Source organism: Echinops telfairi, unplaced genomic scaffold, assembly GCF_000313985.2.
Source record: "Echinops telfairi isolate 266 unplaced genomic scaffold, ASM31398v2 ScPeMD7_7420;HRSCAF=8458, whole genome shotgun sequence".
NCBI lineage: Eukaryota > Metazoa > Chordata > Mammalia > Afrosoricida > Tenrecidae > Echinops > Echinops telfairi.
The window spans coordinates 20,832,158-20,849,332 of record NW_022111320.1 but is presented as its reverse complement, the minus strand read 5'-3'; the positions used below and the strand labels follow the sequence as shown (position 1 = coordinate 20,849,332).

The 17,175-nt window shown below is 43.6% G+C and overlaps 1 protein-coding gene across 3 annotated transcripts in view; it reads left to right on the top strand.

The window, feature by feature from the left end:
• MLH1 (mutL homolog 1) overlaps positions 1-17,175 on the top strand; it is a 61,958-nt gene that overhangs the window by 3,598 nt on the left and 41,185 nt on the right. For 2 of the 3 annotated variants that reach the window (XM_004704069.4, XM_045297610.1), the window contains exons 2-9: positions 1,303-1,393; positions 3,942-4,040; positions 4,610-4,683; positions 7,188-7,260; positions 8,054-8,145; positions 9,962-10,004; positions 11,925-12,013; positions 13,885-13,997. In XM_004704069.4, coding sequence (XP_004704126.1) covers positions 1,303-1,393; positions 3,942-4,040; positions 4,610-4,683; positions 7,188-7,260; positions 8,054-8,145; positions 9,962-10,004; positions 11,925-12,013; positions 13,885-13,997 — 674 coding nt within the window. Of the gene's footprint in view, positions 1-1,302; positions 1,394-3,941; positions 4,041-4,609; positions 4,684-5,576; positions 5,667-7,187; positions 7,261-8,053; positions 8,146-9,961; positions 10,005-11,924; positions 12,014-13,884; positions 13,998-17,175 lie in introns of those variants that run through there. The other variant, XM_045297611.1, reaches the window with a different exon arrangement.

Here is a 17,175-nt window from a genome sequence, read left to right as displayed (position 1 = left end):
AAAAAAAAATAGAACAGGTTTGATGACGATTGTGAAGGCTATTTAAACCTGTACTAGTGTTTTTAGTTAGTAGCCACAAATATATACAAGGGGAAATGAATTAAAAGAGAAAATAAGAAGAAAAAGAAAAAAAAAAAGAGTACAGGGCCGCCATGAGTTAACAGCCAATCGATGGCAGTGAGTCAGTAAGGGACTCCAGAGAGCAGTCTTTAATGTTTAACTTACTATGCTATCTCTGAATAAAACATTTTCTGTGTGGGGAGTATACAGCTTCTTTTGTGTGGTCCCAGGCTGGATTCACATCTCTGACAGGTTCTCTATGTTTGTACGCTACTCTGAAAAGACCAAACCCCTCACCCCCAAATCTCCAAACTCATTAAATTGATTCTGACTCATATTAACTCTACAGGACAGACTCAAACTGCCCTTTAGGTTTCGGGGCATATAAATCTTTACAGGAGCAGAAAGCCTCGTCTTGCTCACACTGAGCAGCTGGTGGGTTTAAACTCAGAATCCACTATGCCATCGAGGTTCCCACTCATTTCCAACAGGACGTTAGCACTGCTTCTCATCTGTTAGGTGAGCAAATGAAGTTAGAAGCAGGGTCTTTTTAACGCATGCCTTTTTTCTTACCTTCTTCTCAAGTAATTTCCCAGTCTATTACTCTAATTTCATTTTGCCTTGTCCCTCATAAGACGTCATAAAAACATAATTTAAAATACATTCTCTAAGCAAGTATCTGAAGGGGCTTTGAAAAGTTCATAGCAGAAAAGATGGATTGTTTTTAAAGAACTTTCTGCATGGCCACTGTTCTTTTTTTGGCCAATGTACAGGACTTTCTAATATAAATAAATAATAGGATGAAAAGATGATGAAATTGTTCCATGTACTTTTCAAAGACCTCAATGTATTTTCTTAAGAAAATAGCGACATGCATTTAAATTACAGTCCTATGACATCTTATTAGGAATGAGGTTAAATAAAATTGAAGCAACAGATAGGGACATTAATTGAGGAAAAGGTCTGAGAAAGATACATATATTAAAAGGATGCTACTTCTAACTGCTCGCTGAAAGGAAGAGAAATCATGCTGCTGCTGTTAGAAATGACGTTTGCTCCCCTCTACCTCCCTGTCTGACCTAAACTCATACAGGGCCTGGCTGAGCCTGTAAAATGAAGAAAAAGCACATTTTTTTCTAGACACTCTTTATTATTATCTCTTGGCTCAGTATCTTTGGGTTCATATGTAATTTGGTGCATTGGAGTATTTGCAGATTGATTATTTTCTGTTCCGTTTGCCAGCTTAGATGCAAAGTCCACAAGTATCCAAGTGATTGTTAAAGAGGGAGGCCTGAAGTTGATTCAGATCCAAGACAACGGCACTGGGATCAGGGTAAGTACAAATCTTTCTTCATTTCATGCTTGCATTCTGGAGGTGGGAGACAAACCTATAAGTTGGTGTTGTTAGGGACCATAGAGTTGAATTTGAAGATCTTCAATTCACAGTGACCCTTGGTGACAGAGTAGAACAGCCTCATAGGTTTTGCTAGGCTGTTATTTTGATGGAAGCAGATCACTGCCAGGTCTTTCTCCTATGACACCACTGGGTGGTTTTGAACTGCCACCCGTTTGGATATTACACTAAATAGCATATCAGATGGTATTAAGTGCTAAACAAGCAGAGAGGGGAATAGGGAGTGGAAAGGGCCACACTTTGGATGGGATGGTTCAGGAAAGGCTACCAATGGATGTGACATTTGAAGACAGGCCTGATGAAGGCAAAGAATGGGCCCTTGGGCTATTGAAAAAATGTGCCTGAAGCAGGTGGAGGAAGGGGAAGAGTAACAGGAGATGAATGCCTAGGGGTAAGGACCTTGTGAGCCATTAGAAAACCTTTCCTGTTTACTCTAACTGGAGGGTGTTGAACAAAGACGTGACATGGTGTGATGGATTGTACAGGAACCACGTTGTCTGCTATGTAGAAATTAAGCAGATGGGGAGGGCAGAAGCAGTGAGGAGGCTTCTGCACAATCCAGGAGAGGGGCTTATGGTCCTTGAAGCCTTTAGCTGGAGTAGAGATGCAAGAATTAGGAGACTTGGGGTTGACTGTCAAGACAGAGCTCAAAGAATGTGCTGATGTTGCATATAAGGGCACCTTCATTTCCTAATGCTGCTCTAACAGAAATACCACAAGGGAGGGACCTACAGAGAAAAGAAATGCATTTTCTCACTGCTTAGGAGGCCAGTTCAAAAGTTCTCGGGGAAGATGCACTTGCAGGTCTCTGAGGGAAGTTCCTGTCTTAGCTTCTACATCCCCCGCATTCCTGGTTCTTGGTGGTTCTCACATGTGCTTCTATAGTGCCGGCTTGTCTCTGTCTAATCCGTTCTCTGTAACTCAAAAGTAATTAGGTTTAGGTCACATCCTAAACTGGTATGGCCTCATTTTCATAACAGCCCTCCTTCCAAGCAGGATGGCATCCCCAGGTGTACCATCAGGACTCCAGCTCATATTTTTGATGGCAGACAATTCAGTCCATGAAAGAGAGAACAGGAAGGCAAGAATGCTTTCTGGTTGGGTCAGAGCAAAAAGAAGAAAGAGTTGTCATTAGCTGAGGTGCAGAAGGCAGGGGTGAGTAAGGGTCCTATTAAATGTCTGAGTACATTTGAGTCCTGTTAAATTTATGTTGCCTTCCAGCTGGATGAATGTGTAAGTCTGGTGTGTTGGATAGCGGTCTGAGTCTGAGGTAAAAATGTGGCGGTTGTCTGCATGTTGATGGTGGTAAACAGGTTCCACCATGAGAGGAGCCCTGGTGGCAGAGTGGTATCTGCGTTAGAAACTATCAGCTTCCAGATCAAACTTGGTACTCGGCCAGTTGACCTCCCATAGACCTAGCCTGAATGTGTTCTAGGTGCAAGTATCTCTTACTTGTTCCATGACAAACATTTCTTCCCTGGCTTTTTAAATATCGATCCAGGTCTTTTCTTTCTTACTCATTATTTGTATTTTTATCTTTATATTATTACTACTTTATTTTTATTGTTTCTGTTGGGCTTCACAGTTTGTGAGGCACAGGAGGAGTGGATGCATAGTGATACTGATACAAGGGTTGATAGGGGATGTAGCAGTGCGGGGTGAATGATGGGGAGGGAAAGGAGATTTTGGGAGTATACAATGAAGATGGGAGCGGGGAGGGAGCACTAGGACTGATTGTGATTGCACAACTCATTTTAAAGGCAATTTAACCATTGGGATGGGGGGGGTGTTCTAAAATGGATTGTGGTATTGATTGTATAATTCTCCTTGATATGATTGGATGATTGAACTATTGAATTGTATGATAGGTAGATTAACTGCTAATACAACTGTTGGGGGATTAAATAAAAATCAACCCAAAGAAATGACCAGCTGCTCTGCATAAGAAAGATGAGGCTTTCTCCTCTCGTGAAGTGTTGCAGTCTCAGAAACCCAGAGGCAGTTCTACTCTGTCCTGTAGGATCACTGATTCAGAACGGACTCGATGGCAGTGGGTTTGGTTGGAAAAGCCCTGAGATTGCTTAAGATCTTTCAAGGAGGCAGTGTAACTAGAGAAGAGGTCCCAGGATGGAATCGTGAGTTACTCCAGTGTTGGAGGTGGGGGAGATGGGGCAGGAAATACTGGCTTTCAGCTGAAAAGGAGCAGCCCAGTGAGAAAGGAAGGAGCCTGAACAGTGGGTTTCTCTTGATGGACATGCACAACCACCTACAAATCATCGTATAAGACCACCAAATGGCATCTGATCGACTCTGGATACCACCTGAGGAAGCTGCTGCTTCCCCCTGCATCCAACAGGAATTTCTTCTTGAGTTAAATCAAGACAAGGGAAATTGACCAAGATATGGAAGAATGAGTAATGTAACTTTTATTAGTACTGGGTTTTGCTTTTTTTCCCCAACCTTCTAGAAAGAAGATTTGGACATTGTGTGTGAGAGGTTCACCACAAGTAAACTGCAGTCCTTTGACGATTTAGCCTCTATTGCTACTTATGGCTTTCGGGGTGAGGTAAGGGAGGATCGATGCATGTGTAAAATACTCTCCTTGACGGCATTGTTCTTTTTCCTAACAAAAAGCTTTTTTTTTTTTGCTCTGGCATCCACAGTACTTTCAGTATTGTTTACCAGCACCTTAACTCAAACGCATCAAGTCTTCTGTGATTGCCTTTATTTGTTGTCCAGCATTCACATGCATATGAAGTGATCCAAAATACCATGACTTGGGTCACACGTATACCTACATCACTTAAACTGTGCACCATGTGTTGTGTAAAGCAACAGCCTACATTTGAGCTGCACACACTCATTCATTCTTTCTCTTGGACCAGACTGGGGACACATGTTTAGCCTTGAGACGGTTGTGGGACTTGCTCAAACTGGCCTTTATGATAAAGGAAGACCCAAAAAGAGAGAAGCACATGTCATAAATGGAGCAAGCAAAGTGCTCATTGTTGCCCCGTGTTAACGCAACGTTAAAGATGATGCAGATAACTTTATTGTTGGGATAAGGTGGCGGTGGCTGGCCTACCAATGAGTTCTTTTAAGCCAATGAGTTCTTTGTCCTCCTCCCCACTTTAGGCTCTGGCCAGCATCAGCCATGTGGCTCACGTTACTATTACAACCAAAACAGCTGATGGAAAGTGTGCATACAGGTATTGTGCCAACCTTTGCATTCTTAGGTAGTTCATTCTGAAATGTGCTTCTGGACTGGATCTCATGGTAACCTTGTCAAAACATCAATTTGATCTTTAGGGGCTGAGATTGTGGATAAATTTTCTCCCTCCATGAGGATCAGTAGACCATCCACAAGGATGAGGATTAGGTGATAGTCTTGCTTCATGGGGTTTTGTATTAGTCTAGGTACTTTAGAGAAACAAATCCACAGCAACTCATATATAAGAGTTTTATGTAAAGAAAGTGTGCATCACGAAAACATCCCAACCCAATGCTGCCCAAGCCCACAAGTCCAACATTAACCCATTAACCCAACACCAGTCCGCAAAGTCCTCCACCTCACAAAACAGAGGCAATGATGTCAACTGCAAGAGGAAAGCTGAGTCAGTAAACGAATAAGCATCTCAGCACTAGCAGGGGTCTCCACATGGCTGCTCCAGCACCCAGGGCTGCATCAGGATAGGTCCATGCGGCTTCTCCTTGGGGATGTCTTGTAGCAAGTCAATCTTGCAAGCTGAAGCAGGGAGTTGCTAAGGCAGCTGCACCCTGGTGCGACCATCACAAAGCAAGAGACCTGAGAACTAGAAAGGCGAGGCTCACCACCCATTTATCCCTCCGCCTTTCAATTAGCCCCACATGTGATTATCGGCCAGGCTGGCACAATTAACTAACTCAGGTTTTAAGAGGTAACTTTGCGCATATGGTAAGTGCCTCACCAGTTGTCTGCTACACTGGAGGGTTGTAAGTAAACAGGAGCGGCTGTTGGTATTTTTTGCCTGTTTGCCCTTCACCAAGGTGCTGCTTTCTAACAATTACAGGCCTTGGGGCTGTGGTGCCGGGGACAGATGGTGCCTCCGTGGCTCCTGAGCCCCTAGATCCCTGCCCCGTGAGCATGCCTGTGCTGGTCTGCCTTCTAAAGGGGACTGCTGGCTGATCAGCTGGGCCTTAGAACAAAAACAAGGTATCAAATTGCTACTTTATTTATATAAACCTTATCCAGGAACATTTAAAGTTATGCCCAAAATGGAAAATGTATTTTCTAATCATACAAGGTGTTCATAAAATTAAAGACAAAGCTACTTCAACAAAGGACAGTCCTACCTGTTTCCAGGGCTTCTTGAGCAGAAGTGCGAATGTATAGGAGGTGGAGCATTTCCAAGTATGCAGTACTAGTGAGGGCAGGGATTTGACTCTGTGAATTATAATGGCTGGTGTATAAGAATCTCATCTCACAGCCTAGGGAGGAGACAGTTGAGTTAACTTTTTTTTTTTAATCTACCATACATACTCAAGTATAAGCCGACCCGAATATCAGCTGAGGCTACCACAAAAACTGCATAAAGACTGTGCTAAAAAAACTTGGCTTACACACGTATATATGGTATACACTTAATTTTAAGTTTTTACATTGAAGTAAATATAGATTCACAAGAACTTGCAAAAGAGAGGACCTGTGTACTCATTACCCAGTTTCCTCCAAAGGGAAATAATATTTTACATAATTATGCTATAATGTCATAAGAAGAAAATCGATAGTGGTATAATATATGTCGATAATTCTCTGTCATTTTATCACCTGTGTAGATTCTTGTGTCAATATAATCACATGGATCTCTTCATACGCCTTGTATCAGCTTATTGTGGCTGCTGTAACAAATGACCACACATTGGGTGGTATAAAACAACAGACTTTATTCTTTCACAGCTTGGGAGGCATTAACATCTTCCTCCATAGCCTGGGATACAAGGTCAATTTCTTTACCTGGGGCAAATTGTACCCTCACTTGGGACCTTGGGTAGCTCCTTTCCCCCTCAGCAGGATGAAAGCCAGAGTCAGCCTCATGGTGTGCAGTGCCTCCCAAGGTGCTCTCAGGCCCACTTTCCAGCCGCTCTCTTCCTACATCAGGGCACCATGTATTCTAGAGGCTCTCTGCTTGGGTGCGCTTTCCTGCTTTCCCCAGCTGAAACGATTCTTCCTTAAAGACCCGAAGAATCCAGCTTTCACCCACCCCACCTGCGGATTACCTGTTCTTGATGACTTAGCACGTTGCTTTACTAGACTGTGGCAGACAGTCGGTCTCCTCACTAGGGCAAGAGCTTACCAAGGTCTGTCTTTATCACCAGCGTCTCCACAGCCTGAGTCATGGTAGCCCCTCAGTACATAGCTGCAAAAATACTGAAAACAAACAAACAATTTTTTTAAATGTTATCTTAAACAATGGCAAGACCATTATTTGGTGGCTCAGAACTCAGGAATCAAAAAGTATTATTTGTTAACAGTAATAAACAAAGTTTTTGCTTTGTTTCTTTGTATAAAATCAGGGCATTACTTGACAAATAAAGGTCAAAATGGTAAGTAATCACGACAGAACAGAACATGTCTGTATTTGAATATGTTGTTGGTATTTCTGTCTTGCCATTTGCATATGCACCTATTGATGTTTCTATTTTGTATGAACCATTTCTCCTAATTTTTGGTTAGAGCAAGTTACTCAGATGGAAAGCTGAAAGCGCCTCCTAAGCCATGTGCGGGCAATCAGGGGACCCAGATCATGGTAAGAATGGGACATGAGAGTTAGTCTTGAAAAATGAGCATGTGTAGATATTGAAATGAAAAGTACAATCATCTCTGAGCTTTTAGGCTACTAATTCTTAAAATGAGTCTTAAGAGGGTAATAGAAGCTCCAAGATGTCACCTTAGAAGCCAAAGAACTGCTTTTTAGCGTTTGAGGCATGGCAGTCTGTCTCCGCCCTCATCATTTGTAAGGGTCTGATACCGAGAGAGCCCGCTGAAATGATTTAGGGAATGCATTGAATGGTTGTTGTAAGCAAGCACAATATTCTTTAGTTCCTTTGTTAAAGCTGCCACACCTGTTGTTCCCTCCCCTATGAGTGCTTAGAACTGAAATAGAACTCACCCCTGTGGCTTACACTTCAGTCAAACAACAGATGGGTCTGTAAGGGGCACAGAAACATGAAGGAAGTGTGCCCTTCTTAGGATAACACCCGGTGAAGCTTAAAGGGCAGCATGTGGCCAAGGACAAAGTTCCGAAGCTGTGGGAAAGAAAAGGGAGGAGAAATGTGGGATCCGTGATGTTATGTGGAAAGGATTGCAATGAATGAAATCTTTAAAAATGTGTACAAATTGTTGATCAGAAAACTGATAAATTTTAAAAATAAATACTACTAGGGGCAAAAGAAACCAACCACATTGTATTCTCTGACTAAATATAATTGGATTCTTTGAGTGCCTTCAGATCCAGCTGTAGGTGGGACAGTTCAGGTCTTTACTCCCATACACTTCTGTGAATTTACAAAATATATATTTATATATGATCTTATGTTTAGGTGGAGGACCTTTTTTATAATATCGCCACGAGGAGAAAAGCTTTAAAAAATCCAAGTGAAGAGTATGGAAAAATTTTGGAAGTTGTTGGCAGGTACAGTCTGAACTCTGGGAGTGGGTCTCTGAAACCTCTCACCAAAGGAACGTGTTCCAGTGCTTGGTGAATTGAGGTATTTTCTGAGTTAGGTGGGAATGACAGTAGGAAAGCTATTGATTATTTATGGTCAAGATTAGATAATAATTCTGGACTTTCTTCTCCAAGGGAAGAGTCATTGGTCTTTTTTATCAGGGAGAGTTCTCTGGGCAAGTCAAACAAACGGACTCTAACTCACTTGAATCTAAAAGGAATTTATTGGAAAGTTAAGAGTCATTCCCTTAAGTGGAAAGAGGTGTGAAGGTGTGAACAGCTTCTTGGAAAATATAGGAACCAGAGTGGTGACAGGGATTTAATGTACTGACCCTGCTCCAGTTATTATTCTGTTTTTTGTTTGTGTACTACCCCCAACACACACATACTCTCTCTCCCTCTGTTCGAGGATCTGTTTCCTGCATCCGGTTAGCATAGCCAGGGCCCCATAATTTTGGGCCCACTTCTGTGGGAAGAAACTTATTGATCATTAGTTTTACTAAAGGGCATCAGTCGGAATGGGAGCAAGGTCATTTTCCCAGGGAAGAGTCACTGATCAACAGGGAAGAGATTCAGGATAGGTGAAACATTACATTCATGAAAAACATAATCTACTAGGACAGTGGCCCCACTGTGGTGGCCCTTGAATTATAATAGGATGTGCTGCCTGCTTTTCCTTATTTCCAAGAGAGCTAATGTGAATCAAGCATTTGCCTATAATAACATGGCCCAGGTTGAGCCGGCAAGTTTCTTTACTTTGCACTGGATTGTATAAGTCAGTGGGGAATATTCATTGTCTCCTGAAAGTAAGGAGTTCTGGTCGAGTGCTCAGCTTCTAGGTGTAATAACAGAAAATATTATTTAGTGAATAAATGTATTTGGCTACACATCATCCTGGAGTTCATGGGGTCCCCATAGGAGGAATTATAAATAGTGATCAGCCAAGAAAAGCCTTGGAGATGGCCAGAACAGGACTTCTGGGTGGAGGAGTTGTTGGGGGTAGGGAGTCTACTGAGGCCTCTCAGAGAGAGTAGAAGAGGGGTGGGTTAATTGAGGTTCTTGAGAACCTCGTGTATGAGACAAGCCAGATGGGTAAGTAATTTAATTGGCAATCCATAAAAGCAAGAGAACCCAATTTTTTGTGTGTGATTAAGTCACATTTAGCATCATTATCTCCATGATGTCTCTACTAGTCCTTTTCCTTTGTGTGAAATATGATGAGGCTGTCTAAAAGGTTTGCTGTTTATACCAAACAGAATGTATTTAGACATGTCTCTGCAATCGTCAATGGCTGCAGACATGCTCTCTCAGTAATACACTTGTCTTAGTCTCATTAGGGTGCCTCCCCTCCTCCAAAAAAAGGGCTCAGTCTATGAGAACTGCGTTGGAAAACCTTATCCTATCCACCCCACTTCCCTGATCTTGCCCTTTCTGACTTCTTCTGTTCCCAAACTCAAAGAATGTTGGAAAGGAATGTCATCTGAGTCTCTTGAGGATGCCAAAGCTAGCATTTGATATGGTGTAAATCAAAGAGTGTAGAATTCCTGGGAGAATGCATAAAGAGATGGGGACACTCCCTTAAAAGTGTATCGCCCTAGATGGAGGCTAGGTCCAGAAACAATAGTTTGAAATTTTGATGTTTTTGTTTGACTTCCCCTCCCATGGAGAGACACTTTTCTTTGTATCTATTTTGTACGTATTGAACTGAAAAGGGGCGGCCGTGTGTTATTCATTGGGTCAGTCTTGACTTACTGTTTTGTTGTTTTTTTCCCCCCTCATCCAGGTATTCAATACACAATTCAGGCATTAGTTTCTCAGTTAAAAAAGTAAGTTCTTGGTTTTGAGGCGATGGTCATGCATGGTGAACGCAGAGTGGGTTAAAGAAGGCCATGTTGGCACGCTTACCTGATGACATACGACACGGTGGGAAAGCAGAACCACGAAGCCGCGTCACTCCTCCTAATGGGGATGAGCCTGAAGGACATTTTTCTGAGTGAAATAAGTCCGCCAAGAAAATGCTTTCACTCAAAAAAGAAACATGAGTATCGGGAGGGGGAGGAGAGGAGAGTAGGCAAGTGTTACCTCGGGTGAAGGGAAAGGCACTATACAACATGCGGGGCCTTCGAAAAGGTTGAAGGTGAGGGAAGACACTGGGAGGAGGGCAGGAGTTAAAAGCAACAGCAGCACGGACGGCTAGATACACAATCATGCAATACTAGTCTGTGAGCAGATGCAAGCTGAACAGGTGTGAGAAGGAGAATGAGCTGTACCCCCAAATAGATGTCCACTTGAAAGGCTATTTCTACGTATGTCTTTACCTTTGCTGCAAGTATATCCACGAAGGTAGCAGAGCATACAGGGGTCAACCTTCTTAGTCATAACCAGCCACCTTGAGGGGATGGCTCACTGGGTCTGGGGGAGACCAAGGTCAATTGGCACAGTCTGCCACAAGGCCTTATAGCCTACTTAGTAGCAATTGGGGTCTCAAAAGATCTTAGCGACCATCTGAGGGGCAACTATTGACCTCTATCCACCTGGAGCAAAGAAGAGTAAAGACGATATGACAAAATACCCATTTATAAACTATCAAGGGCTCATGAGGGAGGGGGGAGCGGGGAGGGAGGAAAAAAAAATGAGGACCTAATGTCGGGGGTTTAAGTGGAGAGAAAATGTTTTGAGAATGATGTACAAATGCGCTTTACACAATTGATGTGTGTATGGATTGTGATAACAGTTGTATGAGCCCCTAATAAAATGTTTAAAAAAAAAAAGAAAATTGAAGACGCTTGGAAACAGTGAGTACAGTGGATTGATGAACTACAGGAACCTCCACCTGCATATGAGACGTATGCAACGAGATGGCACCTCATGACCACAACTGACTGCTCTGAAAGGGTTGGAAGGTCTTGGATAAAGTGGGAGAAAAATGGGAAAAACTCAAAATCTTAAAAGAGGCCAGACTTAACTAGTCAGATGGAGCCTGCCAGGACCCCGAGATTATGGCCCTTAGTCACCCATCCTTTTTTTTTTTTTTTTAATTTTTAGTCGTTTTATTAGGAGCTCCTACAACTCTTATCACAATCCATACATCAATTGTGTAAAGCACATATGTACATTCATTGCCCTCATCATTCTCAAAACATCCACTCTCCACCCAAGCCCCTGGCATCAGCTCCACTGGTCCATTTTCAGCCAAACAATAGGAGGTCTATAAAAGGAACAATAACCCTAGTGCGGGACCAAAACCAAATGCACAGCCTGGTGGATTCCAACTCTTGGCAGCCTGTAGGCAGAGCAGAACTACCCCCAGGGATTCCTGAGACGAAATCTTTTTTAAACTGCTAACCTCAGGGTTAGCAGCACAATGAGTAGCCCATAACACCACCAGGGCTCCTGGTGAGGTAGACGCTTCTTAGAATCAACCATTTGAGATGTAAAGAGCAGCATGGACTCCAGGCCACAGTTCAGAAGGCAGGAGGGGTAGGAAAGGAGAAGGACTAGAAAGGGTAATAGTGGGAGGATGTGGGAAGAGTGATGTTACATTGTGGGACTGCAACCAATGAAATGAAACAAAATGTGTGCGTATTGTTGAATGGAAAATTGATCTGTAATTCATCACTCAATTCACAGCAAAATATGTTAAAAGTGAGGGCATTGTTATAGTTTGTCAGTGGAGATAAGGTTATAATATGCTGGTCACAACTATGCGATTAGAAACTATAGTATCTTCTCTCTCTGTTCATCAGCAAGGTGAGACAGTGGCTGACGTCAGAACACTGTCCAACGCCACAACCGTGGACAACATTCGCTCCATCTTTGGAAATGCCGTTAGTCGGTACGTTTATAAAAAATTCTTTGCATTCCATTTCTCAATTTCCCACTTCATTGTATTATTGGAATCTGTCAAGATAGTACCTGTCTCAAGAGTTTGCTTTAATCCTGTAGGCAGGCTTATTGTCATGTGTCATGCTTGTTAATGGGGTCTTTAGCCTATACAATCAACACCTCCTGATTGAGACCTGTGATCCAGGTGCATGTTATCTCTTAGAAGCACTGGGGGCCGTACGTTAGTGTGTGTTGTCCTCAAAATATTTCTAGTCTGCGAGAATTTTGTCCTCCTATAGCACTGCCATTTCCCAAAACTCTTTAACCTCAGAGCCAAAGTCTGAGAATCCAACTAATGCTTTGAAGGACATAGTATTAATTCTTAAGCAAAAGCATATCTAATTAGGGAACAGCCAGTTTGCTTGTAATTATACTTCTTTCTCTAAGTGTTAATTGATTACTTTTGTTTTCTCACTGTGCCCCCAAAGCAAAAGAAGGGCTTGGCCCTGCAACATGACTTGAGGGCCTTTTCCACTAAATTCAGTAAGCAGTAGAGTGACGTGATGAAATCCTCAGACATGAGAAATTCCTTGGAACAGCATGCCCTAGAACGTGCTTTCCGAATGCCAACCTCTTAAGCTGCTGTGGGAAGAAAGGCCTGGTGACTCCGTGTATGTGTGTGTGTTTGGGGAGGGGGTACTGTAAGCTGTGCCCTTCACTTAGATCCATAGCACACAGCAGTGCATGGAAAGGTCCCACCATCCAGTCTGCAAACAATGAGGCTGTGCTCTTCGCTAAGCAGGGTGCTGTATGGTCAGAGTCCTCATGGCACCGTGGTCAGAGTGCTGTTGGTTCAAAGTGAGCCCACTAGTGTAAGGGAGAAAGATGTGGCTGTCTGCTTCAGTCAAGATGCCCAGCATTGGAAACCTTAAGGGCAACTCTTTCCTCCGGGATTGCTGTGAGTCAGCCATGACTTGTCAGGAATTAATTTGTTTCTTGTTTTTCTTTGGTGGGGGGAGGGTTGCTGTATAATGGAAATATGGTTGTGAACAAGAAGAAATTATTTCTGCCCTCAAATAGCTCATCATCTAGTTAGAAAGATCCATCAATTATGCCATGCATTCATAGATTGTATCTGATGCTTCAGTGGAAAAATATAGGACAAAACGGGAGAATCTCGCAGGGGTCACAGAAGGGGATAGTCAGAGAAGCCTATTTGAGAGTATAATCTTTGTGATATGACGGATACGGAGAGCCGAAGGTGGCTTGCAGGGAGAGCTTTCCAGGCAGAGGGACCAGCACTCAAGGAGGCTCTGAAGCAGGGATGCATATGGTTGGGCGGAGGGCTTCCTTTTCACCTGTTTGCTTCCCCTTCCCAGTAAACACACACTGGGAATCTCACAGCCGAGCCCGTCATGCTGCTACCCAGTACCGTAGAGAATTGAGGAGAGATGAGTTCTTGAGACTTTATCTTTGGTTTAGGTTACTAAGATAATCCAAGTCTCAATAAAATTTATTATTTAATAAAGCTCAAATCCTTACAGCTTGGATTTAGTGCGGGACCACTATATGGAGTTAATGAGGTGCTTGACTAATAGCATCAGTGCTTGAACACACTGACTGGGTAGGTGGGGCATGGATGGATGGATGGATGGATGGATGGATGGATGGATGGATGGATGGATGGACGGACGGACGAGTGAATGAGTGAGTGAGTGGATGGGTGAGTGGATAGGCAAACCCAGGAGAACACAATGAAGAAAGTATCTGGGATTCTCATTTGACAGTTAGTTTATAGGGAGGAGCCCTCATTTTCCAGCTCTGATGCTTATATAATATTTAAATTACCCAGTATTTTCAAAAGTTGTCTTTTCTCATCAGGGAATTAATAGAAGTTGGGTGTGAGGACAAGACCCTAGCCTTCAAAATGAATGGCTATATTTCCAATGCAAACTACTCGGTGAAGAAATGTATCTTCTTACTCTTCATCAACCGTAAGTAAGAAGGAGCCAAGTGGGAGCATGGGAGCCTGCCTAGTGCACAGGCATGAGTGCCCCTAGGGAAACCTCGTGTGCAGTGTGGCATGATGAGGAAGCCTCCCTTCAGGCTGTCTCTGCCCTGCCCTCTGAGATGTGCTCATTGTTGACTTCTGAGGGGGGTGAGCCCAGGCGAGGGCATTCCCGGCCCCGGTGAGGCAGCACATCAGCCTCACCTGCTGGCAGAGCACCTGTAGAAACAGGCCTGGGTGGGGCCTGCTCTCACCTTAGTTAAAGGCCCCTGAGCTTACTTTGCCCAGCAAGACACAGTCACTGGGGGTACAGGGATTTTCATGACTTAGTAAGGAAATTGAATACTGAGCCAGTTGAGATTTTTCTCTTTCAAGAATAAAAGCTTTTTCTGAAATCAGGGAGGAAGTGAACATGGGTTTTTCTCAAATTCCCTGGCAGTCTCTCTCTCTGCTGGCATTTCACTTGTACGGTTGCCACTTACTGATTAAGTACATACTATTTTGCATCCTGCTTGCTTGGCGTTAGTTGCACATTACATGGGTTAGAGCTGCCATGGCAGGGCAACAACGAACAATCCCAGCATCGTCCGACTCACTTTTTCATTCTTCCGTCCAGAAACCTGGCACATCTTTCCACTTGTCCGGTATTATCAGACACCTTTATTGCTGGGAACAACTCATAATCACTTTACCATTTTCTTACTTCTGTCCATTGGGTAGTTTCCCTTTGTACTTGTAGCGATCACTGGCTATGGAAGTCTAAAAGCAGGCATCTTACCCAGCAGTTTTTCAGAGCATCACCGGACCCCTGAGAAGAGAGCCGATCATTTTATTAACATGTTCTGTCAACATGCATTATGTTAGCAGGGTGGGTTTTTTAATTAGGAAGATGTTAAGCTTGTCACATAACAAGGCTTGCATTAATTGAAACAGGAAAATGTGTTTCATTTCCTTCCGTTTTTCCTAACCAGAAGAATAAATGAGTCCTGCCTTGTAGCATGTGTGGACTTCCGAGTTAGAGGAGCACAGATTGGTGTCCGAGCCATCCTGTCAGCCCACGTCCAGGTTTCTGTGGGGCTGTTGACCACATGGTGTCTGCTGTAGCATGAGCTATTCTCACCACGGTGCTACGTTCCGCTAGCCAAGCGGAGCCAGACTTCTTTTGAAGCTTCTTGTGGTGAAAGTAACTCACGAAAACCCATCCAGAGTTGGAATCATTTCTACGTTCACACTCAGGGGCGTTGGGATACTCTTTATGTTGTGCAACCAGCATCACAGTCTGTTTCCAATTTCTCCACCACCATTAAGCAAACGTGCCCCATTTCCGCTTCCCTCCCTCACCCACTGGTCATCACTAATTATCTCTGTTTTCTACATAGGTACGTACCGTATATACTTGAGTACAAGCCGAGTTTTTTCAGCACATTTTTTAATGCTGAAGAAGCCCCCCACTTTTCTGTGGTGAGATTGGGTGCCTCGGCTCATACTCGAGGATGTACGGTGTGGGTGTCAGCAAGATCATCTAGTACTCGCTCTTCGGCAGCTGGCTTCTTTTGCTCAGCATAATACTTTACAAGGACCAGGTCAGGCTCTCAGGCATGTTAAGTGGACACACTGGCCAGCCTCACTCACAGAGCTCCCCTGCCGTGGGCCGGCTTCAGGAGTCCAAGTGGGAAGGCTCCAGCTGTCCTTTTTATGTTTTTAATCATTTTATTGGGGGTCGTACAGCTCTTATTACAATCCATATATTCATCCAGTGTGTCAAGCACATTTGTACATATGTTGCCTTCATCATTTTCAAAACATTTGCTTTCTACTGGAGCCCTGGGTATCAGCTCCTCATTTTGCTCTTATATCTCTTATCACAATTCATACATGCATCCAGTGTGTCAAGCACATTTGCACATAGGCCACCATCATCATTTTCAAAGCATTCTCTTCCCACCTGAGCCCCTGATATCAGCTCCCCATTTCTTCGCCCTCCCTCCCCCACCTGCCCTCCCTTACAAATCCTTGATAAGTTATAGATTATTATTTTCATATCTTACATTGTCCAAACAAAGTGTTCTTTATTCTAGGGAGTACTTGAGTAGAGGCCCAATGTCCGCCTGCTACCTTAATACTTAACATATAAATGTATGTACATAGATTTATTCCCCTATCCTTATATATAAATATACTTACATGTACATGCCTGTATTTAGACCTATAAATGTCCTTTGCTTCCTAGTTATTTCCTCTATTTCCTCTTGCTTTCCTCTTGTCCCACTATCATGCTCAGCCTTCATTTGGGTTTCAGTAATTCCTTTGGGCTACATTGCCTTGTAGATCAAGACCCACCAGGCATCCTACACCTTCCACACCATCGATTTTAGATCACTTGTTGTTTCCTTGTCCCTGGGTTGGTTGACAGCCCCCTTTCCTCACCCCTCCTTATGCCCGCCCCCACCCTCCAGAACTGTCGCTCTTATTGTTTTCTCCTCCAGATTGTTTATCCTACCTATCTTATCTAGATAGACATGCAGAGACAATAATAAGCACAAAAACAAGACAGAACAAAACAACAACAAAAGAAAAGTCTATAAATAGTTCCAGGTCTATTTGTTGACCTTTAGGAGTATTTTCCAGTTGAGTCTGATGGGGTGCCATTCCCTGGCCCCAAAGTCTATTTTTGGTATTCCGAGGGACTTCATTGCTTTGCTCCCCTTGCTGCTCTGTTGCATGCCCTTAGCGTGGTGTAATGAGGTCAGATTAGGCACAGTTCCCTCACTGTGCCTCCAGTGTTGTCCCCTGTAGCTCTGTGGGTCAGTGAGGGATGTCGTGTCTCATGGGGAGGCCCGCCCTATTATCCTTTCTGTGCATTAGCTGCTCTGAGCAGGAGTATCGTCCTCATGGCTTGGTGGGCCAGGATGTGTTCCACTTTCTCTCCTTCCATCTTCGTTTGCCCCTGTGTGCTCTGATCAGACGCACCCCTTTCCCAGAGCTGTATCCTGCTGTCCTTTTGATGGGTGCCCTGATCAGACGCACCCCTCTCCCAGAGCTGTATCCAGCTGTCCTTTTGATGGGTGCTCTGATGAGACGCACCCTTCTCCCAGAGCTGTATCCTGCTGTCCTTTTGATGGGTGCTCTGATCAGACGCACCCCTCTCCCAGAGCTGTATCCAG